The sequence below is a fragment of the Lepeophtheirus salmonis genome, chromosome 2 (assembly GCF_016086655.4).
Source record: "Lepeophtheirus salmonis chromosome 2, UVic_Lsal_1.4, whole genome shotgun sequence".
Taxonomy (NCBI): Eukaryota; Metazoa; Arthropoda; class Copepoda; order Siphonostomatoida; family Caligidae; genus Lepeophtheirus; species Lepeophtheirus salmonis.
Window position 1 is genome coordinate 8,891,716 of NC_052132.2, and position 22,467 is coordinate 8,914,182.

Below are 22,467 nucleotides of genomic sequence, written 5' to 3' on the forward strand. Positions count from 1 at the left end.
ATCTTTGTCCATCTTAGGGAGGTTCTTCCCGTGATTTCTTGCAATCCTTACCTGTACGACTTCGGGTGTCCTTTTTTACCTTATTTTGCCTGATTTGGATATGAGTTTGATATAATGAGTCTCCTTGTACCTCTGAATTGTTCTCTTGATGAGCATGAGGCTGACTTCCAGGCTCTCCATGTTCCTCAAGATGACTGGTAGAGATTTACCCTTTACGTACCCCTTGATTATAACTTCTCTCTTGGCATCAAATGTGGTTCACAAAACTGTTATTTTCATTCAAAACTGTTTGTTTTATCTAGTTTCGACACAACCAGAGTTTAAACATAATGGATCGCAATCTTATATATAACTAAATTCATAAAGTTAATTTAACAGGACTTTTCCATGGACTTTGTTGATTTGGTATCTTTTATTTTATTATTTTTTTAATAAAAGAAAGTTATTTTATGTTATTGATATATTCATGCAAGGCAATACAATTTGCATCAATTTGGAAATAGGATTAAGTCCTTGGAAATGTTTCAAACTTTTGAATATACATTACATTGTATTGGTATACAAGGATCTATTTTATTTATTCATAAGTTGATCAATTTACAAAAAGTTTGTGTCAAGTTCAATAAAATTGACATTTTCTTTTCTTATATTGTTTTATTTTCATATCACACTAGAAGGAACATTGGTTTCGAAATCCATCTTTTGAAAGCTGTCTTATATTTATGAAAGTCTAAACTTTTGATTCTAAATGTTTCAAGAGCATCTCAAAGTTTTTTTCCGAGTTGCTTCATATCTAATGTCTAAATTGTAACTGATTATCGAGGTCTAAATATATAATTGTCAAAAGATATAATCTTTTAAGGGAAAAGTTGTTTAACAATAATTATATAATGAATAAAAATTTGGATTGATTATTTATGTATTCATATTCCCTAGTTTGGAAAACAAATTAGTACATCAGTACAAACTTATTCATGTATTTACTATACAGGGCTATTTTTATCCGGAATTACATGGGTGCAAAATCACAGAGGAGGACAATAAGACATCTTATTTATTAATATAACAAGCTGAGACGGTTGAAAATAGCAAAGAAGATTCTATATTTTCTCAAGGCCACCAAAAAATTGTGGAAAGTTCTCCTCTTTTCTAATGAAATTTTTTCAACGTTGATGCCAATGTAAATAAGCAAAATAGCCGCTACATCCCAAATGATCATCCATACTATGTATAAGCTTCAGTGAAACATGTCTTCGGAACAAAAACACACATTAACGAATATAGGCGAAGTCTGCCATCCTCATTTTTGTGGAGAGGACGGAGTGTCTCAATACACATGCTTCCATCGATCTTCTGTATATATAAAAGTGCTATATTGGCCACAGAAAAGTTCGGGGACAATTTTTTTTCTCACTCAAGACAGAGCTCCGTGTCATTGAGTCCCTAAAATCCAGGCCTCACCTAAGAAATAGTTTTTCAGAATTTTGGTACCTTAACATGTGACCACCCTCCTGTTCAGACGCAAACCCTTTCGACTACTCTAAACAAGTACGTCTGGAGTAGAGAGTGTTTACTACTCCTCACAGAAGTATACCGTCTCTAGAGGCTTCCATCAGTAAGGAGTAGACCATCCTCAAGTATGACTACATAATAAAGGTCAGCAAAGGGATTTAGGTCTCGTATTGAGGCAGATATTGGAGCTGAGGTTACAAATGTTGAATAAAATTTGTGCAAAACACTATTTTCAGATGATTTTGTTTGATAAATATCCTCACGTCACCTTTTTTATAAATTTTACCCTTGAAAAATTGAAATTAATAAAATATGTACTTTTAGATTCTAGCTTATCAGATCAAACTTTTTAAAAGGAAAAAGACGGATTTTAATATCATATTCTTGAGGGATTATATAGTAAATATGGACTTATAATCATAAGCATAATCCAATATCTTGAAAGGAAAAAAAAGGATTAGGACTTTACTATTTATTTATTAAATAAATTGATACATTGTTGCAAAAGTAATTTTTCTTGTCTAAAACAGTAGGTATTAGTAATTTTTCATTCTGATTAGCATTAATAATCACTAAATTTTTGTTTAAAAAAATATAACCCCATAGTAAATGATGTGTTACTACTTCGGGAGAAGAAAAAAAGGTCCAACAATATGAACTGTTTAAATCATTAATCAATTTAAATAATTTTTTAAAATACATATTTTAGGTTGATTAAATATAGGTATATATGAGATGTGAACTCTATTAAACAACCAAGACAATTTTAAATAAGAAAGGATTTTTTCCGAAATTAATTATCCTATTTTAATCAAAGCCAGTACCATCTGAAAGCTGAATAAAAAAATACTAATTAATATAAACGTCTTATGTGTAAAAAACGGCCTCGAATCGACGTTGGCAACGGGAGCAAGTTTTGATGATAGAATCCAGAATTCCTCCTGGATCTTGAACATCAGTTCAGGTTTATTTTGCAGGATGATCAGATGGTATATCGTTTAACTATGCCCCACATAAAGAAGTAAATGTTGTCGAGGTTCCGTAAGTAAAATTATGACAACCAGGTCCTATGGATTAATTATTGTACTAAATTGTAAATTTGGTGCAATTCCATCGGAACAATTGAAAGACAAAAATTTGAAAATTCACTGTATCCATAAACTTAAAAGAAAAATTTATATTTGTAAGAAATGAATGTATGGGATTGTAAAACATATTCTGTATGTAACAAAACCAAAAATCAAGATAGTAACCCTGACAAATTAAAAAATATTTAGAGGAGAGCGGCTTAGCTGTATTAACGTTTTATTAGATTAGTTTCGATTTGATTTGACATAAAAGAATTAAACACAGGTCCCAAACCATATCTTGTAAGTAAATAAGTAGTAATCAATCTGTCTTAGATTCTCAATTCTACTTTCAGTCCAACATAGACTTTAACTTCTAGCCATTGATGCTAATTGGGAATAATTGGCCAGGTTAAAAAAATAACCAACATGGTCACCCTGAAAATTTGAAAAATGTTTAGGAGAAAAGCTACTTAGATCTAATGACGTTTCAATAGATCAGCTACAAATAGCTGTGAAGAGGAGGAAGGGTATTTACTTCGAGATCAATCCTCAATTCTACTACTCCAAGTCTAAGAAATACTTTTAATTCTAATTCTGCAGAAATCTTTTGGGTTATATTATATTAACTCAAGCAAATGTTTCATCCAGTTTTGTATATATAATAATGCGTGCACAGAAAACTGCCCTGGGGAAAATTGCCCTTGGAAGATTGCTATGGAAAAAAATTCCAATAGGAAAATTGCCTGTATTTTGATCAACCTTCATGATGAATAATAACAGATTATAAATTCGCTTAATATTATTTATGAAACATTTATAAACATATTTGCTTGTTCCATCCCCCCCAAGGGAGTACCTTCAAGTGTGAGTAATTTTATTGCAATACAGTTGCATTTTTTTGATATTAAATCCAATCTTCTAATAAAGGGATCAAGAAGATTGGAGAGGGGGGAGGGTAAATAGCTCGGGTTGGCTAATGTCCCAAGGGCAGTGTGGGATCGTTAAAAACCACCGCCAATTCATACAATATATCTAAGGAACCCCTCTAATACTACAAAATAGTTTAAAGTGAATGTGAGACATGCACCTATTGATTTGGCCCGTGGTACTTGTCTGTTACCACTACCAAGTCTTCCACACACAGCCAGAGGTCTTTAAACTATTTTTTGGTATTAGAGGGGTTGTTTGGATGAATGTGATGACTTGGCCGTGGTTTTTAAGGAACCAGGGGTACCCTGTGCATCCGGAGGGATTGGAACTATTTTTTAATATTCGAGGGCTTCCATTGGATGTATATGATTCTTTGCTAGTGGTTTTTAATTATCCCACACTACCCCCCAGCCACACGAGGGCTTTGAACTAGTTTGTGGTGTTAGAAAGGGTTCCTTGGATGAATTGGATTAATTTGCAGTGATTTTTAGCAATCCCACACTTCCCCCAGGACATAGGGCAATTTGAGGGCGGAGAGTATTTAACCATATTATAAGAGGCCCTAAGCTATTTATCCCCCCTCCCCTACCCAATCCTCTCGATCCATTTATTAGAACATTGGACTAAATTTCAAAAAATGCAATAAAAAATTGTCTTGCAATAATATTACTCACACTTGAATGTACTCCCTCGGGGGATGGAACAAACAAATATGTTAAGATATTTGTCATAAATAATATTAACGAATTTATAATTAGTCATCCTGAAGTTGGATCAAAATAGAGGAAATTTTCTCACTGGCAATCTGTCACTTGCAATTTTTACCACGGCAGTTTTCCTAGTACAATAATAATGATAGCTTGTATGTAGTAGATAAGCAATTTCGCTTCTCAGAAATTAAATAATAATGACAACAGATTATCCAAAGAAAAATTTACTATACAGTTTGCTCACAAATAGTTATTTTTTTCTTTACATAGACAATGTCTTTACTGATGTACAAATCCACACTCTCCTTCAATAGTTAAAGAATAATAGTAATAGTTTTAGAAAATAAATGTTCAGGTTGCAAACAAAACAAAGTTCGCATGCTAAAAAAAATTCCAAATTTACAACTAGGCATTTTCACATAATTTATGCCTCCTTCTTTTAAAATTTACAACGTAATAGGGAATGAGGAGCACTGTAGCTAAATTGATCTTTACTATGTTTTTTATTATATTTTTTCAGGTGTGGCTTTTACAATCCCCGCAATTTGGCAAATATTCACATCCCATGAAAATATATTTAATTTTATTTCTTTCAATATTTATATATATTCTAAAATAGTATTTATTTAACGATGTATAATTATCAATTATTTAAGTAATTTATCAAAGAAAAATAATTTAAATTTGTAAAAACTAGCTACTAATGTAATTGGATATCGATTTTTTTAGAACTTGTAAAAAGTAAATTACTATTTAGCATTCAATAATAGAATTTTTTTGTCGATTCTTCCATGCAGTGCTTTTCAGCCTTTTCAAATAATATGAAATCTAGGATTTTAAAGTAGCTTTCATAACATTGAAATTAATATTTCTTTACAAAAAATAAAACTCAACTCTATTTGAAATAATAATAAATAAATAAATATTTAAAACCCATTAAATTTTTAGCCAACTCAAATAACAAAACTCAAATATTTATTTTGCTAACTTTCAAAGGAAAAAAAAGTACATTATCCATTAACATATTGTTGGATAATACGAGTATACATATGGAAAAGTAGTTGGGATAAAAAACATATTGATTATATATGATTTTATTATTTTTTTAACACTCCGTAACCAAATTGGAATATTATACACCCTAATAGATACCAAAATACTTTTTATTATCTTGAATCTTAATTTTATCGTCAATATGTTTCAGTATACTCATAAAACGTTTAATTAAATTATATCCAACTAATTGTATATCTTGATAACGCATTAGTTATGATTTATTCGTACATATAGGAATTTTTAATGAAGGTTTATTGAATTTAAATAGTTGTTTTGCAGAAAAGTCGTTCCTTTGTTTTTCTATTTTGATTTGTTGTATTTTTTTTTTTTTAAATGTGATAGCAAGTTATTTCAAATTATCTCATCAAAACTTATTGGTACTAATTTAATTCCCCAAAATTTAGATGAAGTAATAAGTATTTCATACATTTGTTATCAAATTAAAAAATGGAATACTTTTATAATAGGAATAACCATAACCTCATGTTGTTGATATCTTTTTCAAATAAATATCTCTTTCGAAGTTTTATATTAACAAAAAGTATCTTTATTAGCTTAACTGTTATTAACTAACGCAAAATAGATGGAATAGTTAAAAAAAGTGCAAAATTAAAATTACTTAATTATTATAATTGTTCAACTGTTCATCATGCAAATCCAATATTTTTTAGGGATCTTTTGTACCCTGTTCAATAGCCGCCTTATAAAAATGATTTACAATAACAAAAGATTAATAAAATTAACAGATAAATTAAGGATCGAATCTTGATCTACCTCATTTCATAAATAAAAAAACGAACAGTGCATTAAAAAATTTTATAAAAAAAAATTTCAAAATTTAGAAACTTACATAGGGGAATAAATAAAAGATGACAAAAAAATACAGTTATATTTTATACGGATTTACAAAAAAAATCATAAGTTTACTTCATATAGATGATTAAATTGTAAAGAAAAGTAACAGTTCTGAGTTTATAATAAGACAAACTGTTTGTACGTGGCCTCTTTTTTTTTTTTTTGCATGCTTTTAAAAATCGTCCTACTGTAAAAATTTCTGAATGAATGATTACACCCATTTTTATATCTAAATTTAACAATATTTTTCCTGTAGGAAAATGATTACATAAACTTAACAGTTTATTCTCTCTAGGAACAATTTTGAACAGAAACTAAACACATACACTTCAAGAGAGTAATTTCTGAAAAGTGTGTAGTTCACTGAGCTACCGCAAATTTCATATTTTGAAATTAATAGGTCGATCTTTGATGAAGGAACTATGCCTCATTTCCCGTGAACCTTACTTCCTACACTATCGTATTTCCGTTGGTATATTTTGTAAGGCAAAAGGGCAGATATAAAATGGGAAAATATAGCTTTTGTATTCTTTCACCTTCTAAAATATTTTTTTAACCTCCGCTATCATTTGATTGATTATAGTAGTTCTACGAAAATGAATAACAACGTATTGACTTAAAGTAAATATATAAAAACTGATATTGTATTGAGTCCTCAATTTCTGCATGTAAGAAAATAAAAAAAAAAATCAATTTTTCTTCTCTTCGTAATTCTAAACTTATTAAATGAATTCAGAAAGGTTGCGTATTTTAATCAAGGTTTTCTGAATGTGGTAAAATTCTTCCTGTCAAATACTAAAAATAAACAAAAGTGAAATAAAAAACCAGATCTTTTTAAGTGTCTTAGAAGCCAAGAAATTACCATCTGAACATAATCAACAAATTTCGGTCCGCGCACTTTTGGACGCTGCAAGAAACCAACTGAGGATAAGTTGTTGCCAAGGGTCCAAAACAGCTACCAGGACATGAACGTGGTGTTTAAACGGTATGGTGCACCTGCACACACGTACAAAAAGGCCCTGAAGTTGTTGGAAAAAAACTTGCCTTTTTGGTCAAATAAAATGTGTCCCATCTACTCACCAAATGCCAACTCACTTGAACTTCCTTTTTTGGGTGCATATTGAAGGCCTGCACCGTCCGTCATCCTAATATCAACAACTTCATAGAGAGCGTCAAACAGCACTGGGATACTATGTTTGAGAACTACATCAGCTATGGGTGCAAGACCTTTCGTGGCCGCCTGGAAGCCATCATTGCAGCCAAAGAGGGCTACGTTGATGATTAGGGTAGCTCATATATCATATTAGTTATTTTTCTTATTTTATTGACATACCCTATTACAACCCTGGTTACAGAAATAAATCTTGATATAGTTCGAGATTGTAAGCGTAAAGATTTTTTTTGCCGTACCCGGTACATCTATAACACTATTGAATAAAGGATAATTATTTAAAAAAATAAACATTTACATAAATGAGTTACAGTGCAGGCCCTAAATATACCGATCGCAAATATTATTCTATAAGCTGGAGAATTGTGAAGTTATAAAAATGGGCAAGTTAATGGTATAAATTTCCTGAACCATTTTCAGATTTTTTTAATAACTAAAATGACAAATTAAATTAAAATCATGTCTTTTATTTAAATGATTTGTCTTACGCAGTCTTTTTTAAGGGTATATTTCGAGAGTAAAGTGCTACCGCACAGCTGGCTCTAACAAATAAATCCAAACAAAGTTTGACTTTACTATTGTTACATGATCAAGATCGAAAATCTTTATTTAATATTATAAGCATATAATTAACATTTAATTCTATTCGATCGCAATCAGCCACATCCACGCAATCAATCCTGTAGCTGAAACTGGCACAGGCGATTTTGACGTGGTCCAGCTTCTTGGTCTGACGCAAGAATTGGGTCTTCAATCCCTAAAATTAGGGGTGAGACTTGGCATAACCCTTGCTCTCTAATGCACTGCCCCTAGAAGTAGAAGTCCTGGAGGTTAATTTGAAGGAGATATGGTGCAGGTCCTTACCGAAAAGAACGCTTAGACATTGGCTTGGAGAATTTTTATGACTATTTTAGTGCCATGAGAGAACGTAAATGCCTGTTAGAATCATTATGTGTCCGGGCCGCAACATTGTTCATATAAGTTATAATATATAGCCGTTAACTCAACCGTCATATCCTTGATAAAGTCAAACTTTGTCCGGACTTATTTGTTAGACCCTGTAGCTCTGTCTTTGTCAGTTACTTGGTTTGGTATGTGTTTAGTGAATTTGATTTACCTTTTTTTACAACTGTTTTTCCTTTATTGGATCATTCTTTTTTTTCAATTTAATGTTTTTACTATCCGAATAACAAATTATATCTTGTTAAAACCCCAAACTCAAGTTCTTAAGAATATTAAAAAAAAAAAAAAGATTTATTTATTCTCGATCTCTTATATTTGTAGAAACATTTTTAGACTTTTTATTTATATTTACGAGTGCAAAATGAATGGGATAGCTCTCCAAAAAAGGATGCAATATTTAAATAACGTAATTATTATAATTGTGAAACTGTTTTTGTTCTAATTAAATGCGTTTCTTTTTCTTCATAACCCAATTCACTAACAGCCATAACAAAACGTTAAACCATTCCGCATTTATCAATTTCAGTATGCTTGTTTGGTCAGAAAAGATCTACCATTAGCCAATAGCATAATAAATTTTACTTTTTCTTTTTGGATAACTTAGATTACTACTTTGTTCTTTAATGGATTTTTTCTTTCGTTTGCACACTTTTACAAAAACAAAAAACAAAACAACACTTTTTATGGTCTGCTTTACTCTAGCTTTTTATCCTTTTTAATGCATTTTCTCGGAAAATCTTATCTATTGTATGTACTTATGTTTTATAAAAAAAAATATTTTCTTAATTTTAAAAGGAATAAACATATTTCTTTGGTTAATTGTATTTTAAAATACGAAAACTATACACTTTCATTAAGAAGTTCAAAATCTTTTTATTTTTCAAATATATATTAGTCTAATTCGTAATATTTTCTACAGGATTAGTTGTGTCATGAAGACAAGAGGACAAGAGCCTCGTTGGTTGACATTTTACTACCTATTTTTAACATTTGCACCATCATACTCCATTCATGATAGAACAAGACGTGCTCCAGAGCCTCATAAGATTTCAGGTAAAATATATCTAATTTTTTATTAACTTTCATAAAAAATAATTTTCATATAAAGATCATATGTATATATATAAGATTTATACGTTTTATTGATTATTTTTATTACAAGGGATGTTTTTTTTGAATTTTTTTAACAAAATATGTAATGTGTATAACTATAAAACGGTTTTGTACCGCTTGTTTTCTTTTGTAAAAATGATGAATTATACTCCAAAATATCAATGCATATACCAACAAAAAAACTATTTAATTAATTTGAACCAGAGACAAAATAGACAATACAAATAAATTTCAAATAAAGCCAGATTATCCATTGCTTCTTACTGTCCCTGTACCATAAATTTCAACTTCTCTTGAGAACATAGAGAAGACTGTGAGATTTGAACCAATTATCATTGTAAAACTTGAAGTTTTGATTCTTTGAAAGTTTACTAACCAGCCATATGACAATATATCCACTTATCCCCAACTGCGTACATTGAAACATTGTGAATACTTTTCCTACATATCACATCAAAGTTAGATAGGATGCTCCTTGTACTCCATCTAGCAAAAAATATTACTTTATGTGGTTTATTTGTCATGCTTTGTTTCAATGAGTTACGTTCATAAAAGGGTATCATCATTTTGTCCAGTGAGTTACGTTATTCTGGTTGAATTACGTTCTTACGGTTGAATTTTACCAATATTATTCTTAAGCGAGTCAATGAATTGTCTAACTTTGAAAAGTTTTTTTTTACTCATAATCATTTCTGGAGTTTATATTGTCATTCTCTTTTAGATGAAGAAAACTTATTAGCCGTTTAAATCAATTACCTTGTAAAACTTCAAAGGAATCAGTGATGAAAGTAAATTGATGAAGATTTATAACTAGTTTTAAAAGAATTCCCATAACTATTGTAAAAAATAGGATTTTACTGAAAATCATTATAAAATCCCATAGATGTCATATGGAGTCATGCTACTTCAAAAAAATCTAAACAGTATTGATATTCTGAGCAAACTTGAAATTCTAATATCATCTATCCGATGTTTACATTCAATTATAATAAATATATATACAAATATACTGTATACCTTGGTTGTTATCTGCATTTGTAAATAGAGCAGTGTCGACAAACTCCCTCAAGAACACATCATATGCAATTGATCAGCTATGATATAACCATAGCGGACCCCTAACAACAAACCTGATGTAACATGTCACTATTACAAATTCCCTTTACCTATTTAAATTTTAACTTGACTCATCGAAATTTTCAATACGTCCGAAATCGAATTTGAAGTTGATGATGCCATATGGTATAATTTGGAAAAAAAGGTTAATGCAAAATGTCAAGAAGGAAATAGTTAAGGCGGAAGTACTGACCACCTCTGTGACTACTCTAATATAAAATGTAAAAAGTATATTTAAACAAAATACAAATATATATATATATCTTCACACGTTGAGTCATGTCAATTTTTTAAAATTAAATCCCTTGAATAAAATTACAAATTATTAAGGAAAATTGTGAGTACTCTTTTGATTGCTCAAAAACTTGGAGTTAGCTAAAATACAAATAAAGATTAATATATTATTTTTAGGGGAAAAATTTGAATCGCTTATTATAATTTATACTAAAATAATTAAGGTGCGAGGGAATTAAAACAAGTTTATAGATGATTTATATTAAAAATGATAAATTAATTATACTCAAAAGCCATTCATTTCCACTGCAATATTATTCATGCAACTTCACAACATTTTTAAATTTAATTTTTTTAATGAATATTAAAACTAAATTGTTCAAAAATCAATCAAAACCGACCTTTTTTAAGGATTTGAAAAGATATAAAAAGCTAAGATATAAAGCAAATGACGAAAAAAAAAATTAGCTTCTATGTAATGTCCTGCATTTACTTAATTTTTTTGATGGTTATGTCCCTTTTTTATTAATTGTTATCAAGATAAAGTAATTAATAATTCATTTTTCAAATACTGAAATGATTTTTTCAATTTATATTTTTCATTTATATAATTCTTTCATGTAAAAATGTGGCACTGGATCGTAGTTATACCCTAAAAACTTGATTTTTCAAAAAACAACTTAATAGGCCAAACTTGTATAAGTTGAAAATTTACGATTTAAATAACTATATTAAATGTGGGTTTCAACTTGTGCGCAAAAAAAAAACAAAAAAACTGTTGGATGGTGTCATTATACAAAATTTGTAAATTTAATTCTGTAGATTTATAAGGTGTACACGAGATATTGTACACCTTATTTTGAGCTGCAATTTAAGGATCCATTACATCACTAATAGTATACACGTATACTTACAAATTAGGTATACATGTAATATTTAGTTAAATGATTGTTATAATTTACTTTATGTAAAAAATCTTCGTCAACATTGTATTTAATTTCTATATTGAGGAAAATCCTTAATATCAATATAACTATCTTTCAACATTATTTCCATTTGATTTAACAACTATTACATATACATAAATGAGTAACAAAGAAATGAACATTTTATCTTTGTATGATCATTTTTCATCTATTTTATTTCCTTGCGGGAACTCGAACATTTGTCTTTACAAATATTGTTATTTTTAGATGAAAAAAATTCACATAAAAAATAAATAATTGTAGAGTGTTTTTACTTATGGATATTAATTGAATTATCCCGTTGGATAATGATTGAATATATATATATGTATGTATCTATACATTTAATAATCGAATTGCGATCATTTGAGTTCAATTTTCTTAATTTTTATAAAGAATATATTTAATTCTGGGGAAGTTTTGTATAATTAACTTCTTGGTTATTGTAGTATTCATTCTTTTATGTCAGTAGATACATCAATATATATTTTTTAAACCTAGAAATAACTTTATTCTACTTTAACTTTTCTTAATTACACAATATAAAACTTCCTTCTTACTTTATTTCTAAAAAACATAGATGCATGCATAATACAAATGTTATTTACAAAATCTAAAATATCACCCAGGAAGGGTGTTTTTATTATGATAAAATTAATATACTCTTGATGGGCCAATATAGATAAAAAGAAAAGGAATTGCTTTTAATGAAATTTTTTTATCTCTCATACAATATCTCTGGCACTCGACTACTTATCCCTTCAGTATACTTAAACTTAGAAAAAAAATGTTCTGGATACTAAAAAAAACATTGATTCTCCTCTAGTGTTTTTTAATGCATATATATGATAAGGTTAGAATATTTGTAAGGGTTCTGTAAATGAACCAATGTAAGGAAAAGTCAAGTCTTTAAAATTTATGGTATGCAATATTTTCTTATAGAATGTCTTTTTATCCATGGCTTCCCGTTTGTTTTTAATTGATCACATATATCGAGTTTATTTTTTTTAGATTCAAGCACTTATAATCTCCAGATCTGTCAATTTCCAACTATCCATTATTTTTATCGATATATTTTTGTCTTATTATATTTGATAACTATTCCATAGAGCATTATGTCAAAATTCTTGATGCCTGCCACATTGCAGGCCTAAACAACCAAGTTTTATAAATCACAAAACCCTTTTCTAATAATATGTAGATTACTATTTATAGTTTTGCCCTAATAATGAAAAAAAAAAAGTTAGTAGCAAAATTGGCTTTATTACTTTTCATATATTATACATGAAGATCAATGCACTTTTTATAAGTTTGTATCAGTTCTCGGAGCAGTTTTTCCATTATGATTGAGGTAACATATGTTTTGAATGCATCAGTGGCTTCTATTGATGATGAAAACAGTGACTACGTAACTTATTTTTAATATATGGTAGTAGAAAAATGTTATTTGAGACTGCCAGGGATTTATGGGGATGAGTAAAAGTGTGAGTACTTGCATTTTAATGATGAAGAATGATATGAATCTTCTTCTGTTTTTTTGCATTTTTCAGAAGATTTCTGGTAGATAAATGGTCATGTACTATTCAGAATTAACTGTTCTACGTTTCTCTAATACCACTGAATCTACCTCACTGTGGTGAAAAAATCGGAAAAAATAAGTAAGCATTTGCTTTGGCAATGGCAAATTTGCTGTCTATCATAAACATAGTAAAATATTGTTCCGGGCAAATTTTAAAACTAGTATAGAACGCCTGTGCTCATAAATGACGGAAAGTCACGCTGATGATTTGTCGAGGAGTTAAACTGTAGGAGTAGAAAAGTAAATGAAAAAACAAATCACCTGAACTTTTTCAAAAGATAAGATTTAGACGTCCCAACATCTGCATGGAAGCAGAAACCCACTCCGATGGGGGTATTACAACGTCCGAGTCAACTTGAATAAAAAATTAAGAAAACCATTACTGCAAAGCCATCAGTCCGTGATGGAACAATTCTTCAAGAAGAAACCGGACTACTCGGGGTTCGCAGAGAAAGTGGACAAAACTCAATTAACAACCGATGTATCTAACCGTAAATGCAATGTACAAATATCCAGCAGCAATGTTGGAGATATCAATACAGGCACATTGTTGGAAAATTCACGAGAAGTGGAAGAAGTATCTAACGAAATGGATAAATTAAGTTAAATGAAAGTCAATGAGAAGAGTATTCCTGAATGGAATCCTTTCATTTTGGAAAACAGAAACCCACAAGAGGAGGACCAGGACTCACAACGAAATGAGCTATAGCAATGCAGCTACCCTTTGGACATAAGTTTTGAAAATGAGCCACCGGGATCTTGAATCAATGTGTCTAAGATTACCACACAGGTCCCTCTTTACTTCTGTCAGAAGGATACTAAAAGATGAAATCCTCCCTAAAGTCGATGAAGGCAAAAAATGAGCCAATTCCATTCGAGATTAGAGTACCAGAAGTAAAATGGATGATAAGCCATAATTTAACCAAACACTGTGGTGGCCTATTTGCAAAAGTTGAGTCCTACTCAAAAGCAGCTCAAAGATTGGAGGATAGATTTGAAGCGTCAAGAGCTGAAATGGTCAAGGATTGGCCTACAGAGATAAGGGAAAGAGTAACAACTTCTACCCCTCATGCCTCCGTAAGGGTTGTGGGTAACCCTAAAAATGTACCCTGGTTCCTTCAAATTGGTTTGCACATTAGGCCAATATATTTTAGAGGAAGAGCAAAGCAATGTAGCTCAAGCTTCAAGTTCGGGCATATTGCAAAATAATGCAATAATAATTAAAAAAAGTCCTCCAGAATATAGAAGATGGCCAGGGAGAAGAATGAATAGAAAAGATGCTAATGGAAAATGGATCCCAATTACAAAAAAGGTAGTTAGTGAAAAGAAACGGGAGCAAGAAAAAAACAATGTACCTACTCCAGTGGAAGGGAAAGAAATGAATACATCAGTCATCTTTATGGAGGATGACAACTCAGAAAAACAGCCCTCCATCCCAGAAAATATTGTAGAGAACGGTAAAAGGTATAAGCAAGTCCAAAAAGATAATATATTGGACATAGTGGAAAATGCGTTGCATGAATATGATTCAGAGATTATTTATGGGTCTCAGGCAAATGAGGGAGAGAAGAAACGAAAATAACAAAATTCATCAAGTACAGAGAGGAGGAGTGGGAAAAGTAAAAAAAATAAAATATTTCATGCCTATCAGACTAATAGAGATGAACATAAACGGGCAATCTTCCCCCTCAAAAAAAGGGAGATTGCTTAAATACTTAAATTTACAAAATTATCCTGATGTAGTGTACCTAGCGGATATGAGAATAAGAAGTGATTGTAAATGGAATTTTTTTGTGTGAGAAATATAGCGTATGTTACTCCAGTACAGTTACAACACAATATGGATATCCTTCGAAGGGTGTTGTGATATTGACCTTGAGAGATTTTGATGCATATTATATAGGAAGAGGGGAGGATGGTAATTTGGTTACAATAGCATTAAACGGAATAAGAAACCCAATTTACATTATGGGCTTTTACATACCGTCGGGTGATAGAAGGTTCCTAGCAAAAAACAGTGGGTATCTAAGTAAATGGAAAAGTACAAATAAAATGATGGATATAGCAGATATTACGAATAACTACAAGAAAACATTTGAAAGAGAAAACGCCAAAAACTCAACAAAAAGTATATATCAGAACCAATCTTGGGGTTAAAGATAAAAATGTATAGAATATCATCAAACAGACTGTCGGATCATTTCTTCCTCGAAGCCATATTTAAGAAGGAGAACTACACAAAAAAGACTAATAGAGGGACGCTAAATAAGAAATTCATAGAAGAATATGACGTTCTAAAAAGGTGTAGAAATGATTAAACAGGACTTAGAAGCTGGAGGGAATATTAGGAAGGCTTTAAATAAGATATAAAGCACTAGGACCTTCAGGACTTACTCCTGAGTTCTACAAAGGGGTACCAGAAATAATCAAATTCCTAGCTGAATTATATAATTAATACTTTTTCGGAAATGGACCTGAACGAAGAGCAAAAGAGGGAATCATAACTCTTTTTCCTAAGAAAGGTAAAGATGTACAAAAATAGAAAAGTGGAGGGCAGTAACTTTTTCGGAAATAGAATAAAAAATTTACAAAGGATGTCTGACAAAGCGTATGAAATCAGTAATGGAAAGAGTGCTCCCTGATACTCCGTTTGGCTTTAGAAAGGACAGGCAAACGGAAAATGTAGTTATGTCTCTCCAATCGATTGTTGAATTATCGAAGCGGAGACCCCAAAGTTTTGCTTTTAGCTCCTTGGATTTTAAAAAAGCTTTCCATTCTATAGAGCATTCGTTCCTATTGAGTTACATGAAAAATATAGGATTTCCATAATTATATTAAAATGCAATTAAAAACATAATTTTCAACGCAAAATCAATCATTGATATCGAAGGTGACACAGTGGTAGAATTGCATTAATTGTATCTCACTCCTTAGCAGTCCTACCTGAGATACCGGGGCGCCTTTGGAGTGTATTATATAGAGAGAAAGACACCCCTTGCAAAGACTGCAATTAAAAAAACGCTCGCCCATGTATTTTGTGACTGTGAATATGTAGAAGGAATATGGGTTATAATGGCTAAACGACTCACTCCCTACCTAGGGAGAGGGCCCATTCAAGAGGAAAAATTTATGGGTTTAACGACATGGCTCTTCTGTTCAGAATTGGATCCAAACCCATTGCAAAATTGCAAAACATGATTGAAAGGTCTAATAATGAAAACATTAAACTTCACAAAAATATAGCCTACGATGCTCTTAATGAATTTCGCTTTTTATCCGCGTGTTGTGAATGTATTTCTAATTAGATATTTACTTAGTAATTTGTCAGATACTATTTTTTATTATTATTATGCATTATAGGTGAGGTGGTTGTTGTTGTTTTTTTTTTCTTGCCTTCCTTTTTTCGTTTTCTTTTTAAGATTGTTTTGTTTAAAAAAAAAAATGCTTCTATAGTTAAAAACAATATCTATTTGTGAATGTTTGCATACTTAATCCTCAGACTCAACACATCAATATTTTACTATAGTCTGGATATAACTTATCAATATAATGGATTTAAATGGCAATGATGCTTCTTAATATAAATGCATATTTATGATAATATTTTGAAAAATAAAAGTTTTTAAGACAGTTGAAAAAAACAAACAAATAAAAACAACTGTAGGTCCCTGTTGGAATCCAGAGTAAATATTTCGTTTATCCTTCCTAAATACCGAGTGAAAATTATGCTTATATCATTCATCTCATAGCTTATCGCAGCTAATTCAATGAAACGTCATGACAACCTAGTTGCATTTCTCTGAAACATTCTTCCAATTGTCATGGTTACCATGCTTACATTCGTTTTCTTTTTAAGATAACATTCCACAACCATTACAATTTAAAAATATACTAATACATATTCATATCTTAAAGGAACTAATATAAAAATTTTCATATATAATATTCAACTTAACATATCAATAACATTTTCTTGATGATATATGATATTTTATAAAGCTTAAAGACTTGAGCATTATGTCATAGAAACTATACACACATATGAACTATATATATACTTTTCCGACACAAGAGTATAAATTTACAAAACATATGTTTTTCGAAGTGCACAACTGTCCAGATGGTTAATCAAAATATATATAAAAAAATTATAAGATTTATTACTCTTATATAACATATTGTTTCATTTTAATATTATGATATCCGTCATAATTATTTTTTAAAGAAAATTATAATGCTATATATATGTATAGTGCGACAACATAAATACAAACTTAAGCATAAACCAAAAGATGGGAAAAATCCAAATTAATTTTAACACTTTATTTTTACTCGTATACAGTTGTTGATAACCGAAGAGTTGAAATGTTTGAAAAGGAAATACAGTTGTTGCGTGAGCTTTCTTTTCTTTTTTGCTCAATATTTAATAAATTGGCATGAAGTAAGAATTTTTTCCTATCTTTGGTATAAATAGTTTTAAAATTAAATAATAAAAAAAGTGAGATAAGTTTCATTCCACTAATGCTTTTTTAAATGTAATAGGTTCTTCTCTTAAAGCAGTAATTATTGATCTCCCCAAAATCCTATAACAGGCAGCTGATATTAATGAGAGCCTTAATTCAGTTGTTCCTGCCTTCTCATTGTACTCTTTTTTCCCCCTTAAAATCAAAGACATCTTTTACAACAGGACTTGAACGCTAAATACGAGCCTGTTTATTTTATATAGACTACGTGTTATTCATTTTCTTTTAGTAGTTCTATGTATATTACTTAATGCTAAATGTATACCTATTCTATTAATAAATTATCGTCAGTATCCATTCACTATTCATAAACCACATTTTTTATCGGATTAATTTAATATTAATTTATTGTTTTAAAATTCTTAGAATTTTAAGAATATGCTTATACTATTCGCATAAAATTAAGCAAACCATATTATAAATTAATATTATAACATGTTGACAAACTTTCTGAGGATGATTTTTTTGGATAACCTTTTTTGTAGACAAATAATGATTAATAAATAACAAAAGAGCAATTTTAAGAAATTAAGCGGTAGGTATAATACTTGTAGAATCCGTTACGCCGGACCTCATTAATCAAATTAGTATAAATATGATTATTACTGAATAATATTTATTGTATCTAACCAGAGCTACACATAATAAATCTATTAGTATAATATTAAAATAGCATGTGTTAGTTTTTTTTTTTCGAACGACTAATCAAAGGGCAATTACAATGTTAAGGCATTTATTAAATTTGGTTAAAATTTAAAATTCCAATAGCTCATATTTTAATGGACCACTTGGTATACTCACTAACTTGGTCAACTACAATGTATTTATGACTATATACAATGTACTAGTATTGCTCGGTATACTGTAACGACAATAGTAACTGTATGGAGGGGAGGTAGGTTACGGACTCATTTAAAATAGGGTTTTTTGTTAATTAATAAATTAAATTTGAGCCCAACCTTTTGGATGCAATAGCATATTTTAAGTACCCTAGAAAAAAAAAGTATGTGCAAACACACGACCCCCTACCCCAAAAATTCCTTTTTCACCAATGTATGTGTATTTTTTAATCACAATCATTAAATCCTTTTTATCCTTCAAAAAATAGTTTTATTACATTATAAGTTTATGAAAAATAGATTTAAGGTCATGTATAAGGTCAACTTCTACTAAATTTTTATTTTAGGGTGTGTTCTAGGTTATCCAATTTTTGGAGTGATTTGTTGATTTGATTTTTTGTTGTATTTTAATGAAAAGTTATTTATGTAAAGTTTCAGGCTTCTAAGGGTGTTTTTTGACCTCTATAGCTATTTTAAAATGACTGTTTTTACGACATCCTCTATTTGTAAAGAGATTCAGAAGTTTGAATTTTAAAGTTATGTTGCTGAATTTTCGAAGTTCGAATTTTAAAGTAATGTTGTTGAATAAAAAAGTTTCATTAAAGTAATTTTTCTCAAGTGATACACAAAAATATAATCCTTATTTTTTATTTTGAAAAAAACAAATTGTAGCCCAACGAAATACTTTGGATACTCAAAAGATAAAAAAATTAAAAATTTTTTTTTTTTGAGTGCTTAAAAAATACATACAAAAGTTGGTTTAAAATTGAATTTGGTTAAAACCAAAACCAACTTTTCTTGAGAGTTTACCCTGTCAATATTTTCGTCATTCTGAATTTCTTGGCAATAATTTGTCGATGCATCTTTGTTCAGAAGTTGTGAATTCGTTTGTTCTAAATATATATCCTAAATAGCATCTACGTCCATAAATTAGTAAAAGTTACTATAATCCGAATTATTTTACTTCATATTCCTTAATTCTGAAGTGACTTAAGGAGTAAATTATTGTGTCTGTATTAGAAAAAGTTACTCCTAAACAAATTTTGTTAATATTCGAATCAATAAGAGTTTAAATAATATCAAATACGATAGTTATGCTATACCATGATCCTTTCAGATTACCAATAATAACTCAATCGGACATGAATATTATTAATTGTCAAGTAACTTTGACATCCACTTATATATTTACTTAAAGACATATGTAAATGATTATAAATTATAATATTGCAGTCAGGGAACATGTCATATTAACATTTTTGCACAAATTTACTTTAATTTTTCAAAACTTTGATCCTTATAAAATTATACCTTCTGAGAAAAATACCAAAAACACAATATATCATGGTTAAAGTATATTAAATATTGTAGTTTACTTATACCACTGAAAGCAAATGCCGCCATTCTTTAAAATGTGATAAAATCAAAATTTCAAAAATGGCGCTAGGCTTATATGCTGGCGAAGAAGAAGTTTATATAATTTCTTTAAAGTACAATAGTTAACATTCAAATAAACTGCTAAAATAATACGGATGATTTTTTCTTTTATTTGGGGTGAATTGACGTTTCATGACCACATTGTTTATTGTAATGCCATTAATTCCTTAATGAAGGAGCTTTGCCTTGATTATAAAATAAATGAATGGCGTTTATTTATTGACTCTTCTAAGACACGCCTCAAAGCTGTACTACTGCACAACGGCAATATACTTCTATCTTTTCCTCCTTTGCATGCAGTGGCCATGAAAGAAACCCATGAAAGTATGAGGCTAATTTTAAAAAAAAAATACATTGAAAATGAATGGTCAATCTTTAGAGACTTAAAAGTTAAAGCACTTTTACTTGGTATGCAACTTGGCTATACTAAATATTGCTGTGTTTGTGTGAATTGAATAAACGGGATAGGAGCAACCATTATATAAATAAAAAGTGACCTAAAAGAGTTTTAACTCCAGGGAAGAAAAATGTAAAAAGATTTTCTCGTTGATCCAAAAAAGATTTTTCTTCCCCCACTTCATATTAAATTAGCTTTAATGAAAAAAATTGTGAAAGCTTTTGACAAGAATGGAGAAGGATTTGCATATCTGAAAGAAAAGTTTCCTAAAAATAGCAATGCATAAATCAAAGTAGGTATTTTTGTTGGGCCAAGGATAAAAAAAATAATTACCAGTAGAGAATTTGAAGAAAAACTTTAAATCTTAGAGCGTGCAGCATGGTTGTCATTTATAAAAGTTTGTAATCAGTTTTTAAGGAATGTAAAGGCCCTCAACTACAAAGAACTCGTTAAAGATCTTTTAGCATCTTACATGGCTTTGGGTTGCAACATGAGGTTAAAAATACATTTCCTTAGTTCACATATAGACTTTTTCCCAGAAAATCTTGGAGATGTTAGTTACAATTTCCGCAGCACACCTCTATCTATCAACACAAATCCATCTTTAAAACACAGAAAATAGATTTACCATTTTACGTCGACTCTAAAATTCACTTGTTTGAGTTATACAATTCATCCATCCTTATTTAAAGCTCCATAGACACAAGATGACTCGTTGCAGATCCATATTGAGTGACGGATTCCATGAGACGGACTATCGACAGAGTCTGGAGCAGATCCTCACAAAATAAAATCCTATTGGTCAGGGGTATTTCAGCCGGGATTCTGGTTACCAGGGATTCCTCCCCACTAATGCACTCTCCTCTATTGACGAAACCCGATCCATAATTCAGGATCCTAATCTCAAAAGCCAAGAGTCCTGTATTTCACTTCAAAGCTTTCGTGCTAAGTTTATTTCTCTCTCTTCCACTTTCTCTTTGTTTCTCTCTCTCTACCAGGTAGGGAAGTATAAATTTATGGATTTTTCTTATGAGATCAACTAAAAAATGAGTTTTATTATTGAAATATTGTCGTAGCCTTATCTCAAATTGACAACGATATAGACCGTTTTTGGGTTATCTCTTCTTTTTAAATTAAAGTGCATACTTTCAGCTAACCAATGAGATACTTTTAAACTTTTTGAATATATTCGTCTTGAAGCTTTGAGCCTCTAAATAAAAAGCCCTATTTTCAACTTTAAACAATCATAACTCGACTTATACGCACGATACATACATTTTTAAAAAATGTTTCAGAATTTTTTAACATTAGGCTTTAAATATGTACATATAATGTATATCTATCTTTAACATCAAGGGCTTAAAACAGCTTTGAATCTTAAAATAGAAAAAAATTATGGCATTTATCTGAAGGCCACGAGGCTTGTAGATAATAAATGAGGGCATATTTGGAATCAAAGAATCAAAGGTTATCCAATTGAGACATGCTGTTCTTGTACCTTAAAAAAAGTATGATTTTGTTGGATAGTGTTATTAATGATAGAAAGTTTAATCAACAATCTCCGTAAAAAAAAATACAGTTTTTTGTTATTTTTATAAAATATCTAATAATTGGCCAATTATTATTAATTTATTATAATTTTATGCCAAATTCAAATCTGAATTATGAAATTAGTAAGAATTAGTTAAACAAATTCTATACTAAACTTAAAATAAGTTAAATAAAAAAATGAAAAAAAATAAAAATTTATTAAATTAATTTCAATTCCTCAAACGGATGATTTTGAGTTTTCTTACAAAAATCGTTTAATAGTCCATATTTCATAGATTTTCTCAGGAAATTAATGTCAAATAGACACAATAACTTCAATGGCATTTCACCACCTCAAGGTATATTTTTAATTTGCCCATGCTTCTTACTAATAGCTTTTTAAAAATGTAGAAAAGGATCTACCAAATTGTCGATTTTTCTGAAAATCTCATGTTGGCCTAATATGA

At 29.8% G+C, this 22,467-nt stretch overlaps 1 protein-coding gene across 3 annotated transcripts in view; it reads left to right on the forward strand.

Annotated features, from left to right (window-relative positions):
• The window catches only part of LOC121132502 (neural cell adhesion molecule 2), a 295,780-nt gene that overhangs the window by 161,047 nt on the left and 112,266 nt on the right, over window positions 1–22,467 (forward strand). For all 3 annotated transcript variants that reach the window (XM_040727918.2, XM_071894191.1, XM_071894192.1), the window contains one exon: window positions 9,187–9,320. In XM_040727918.2, the coding sequence (XP_040583852.1) occupies window positions 9,200–9,320 (121 nt within the window). In that variant the 5' untranslated portion in view covers window positions 9,187–9,199. The remainder of the gene's footprint in view (window positions 1–9,186; window positions 9,321–22,467) is intronic.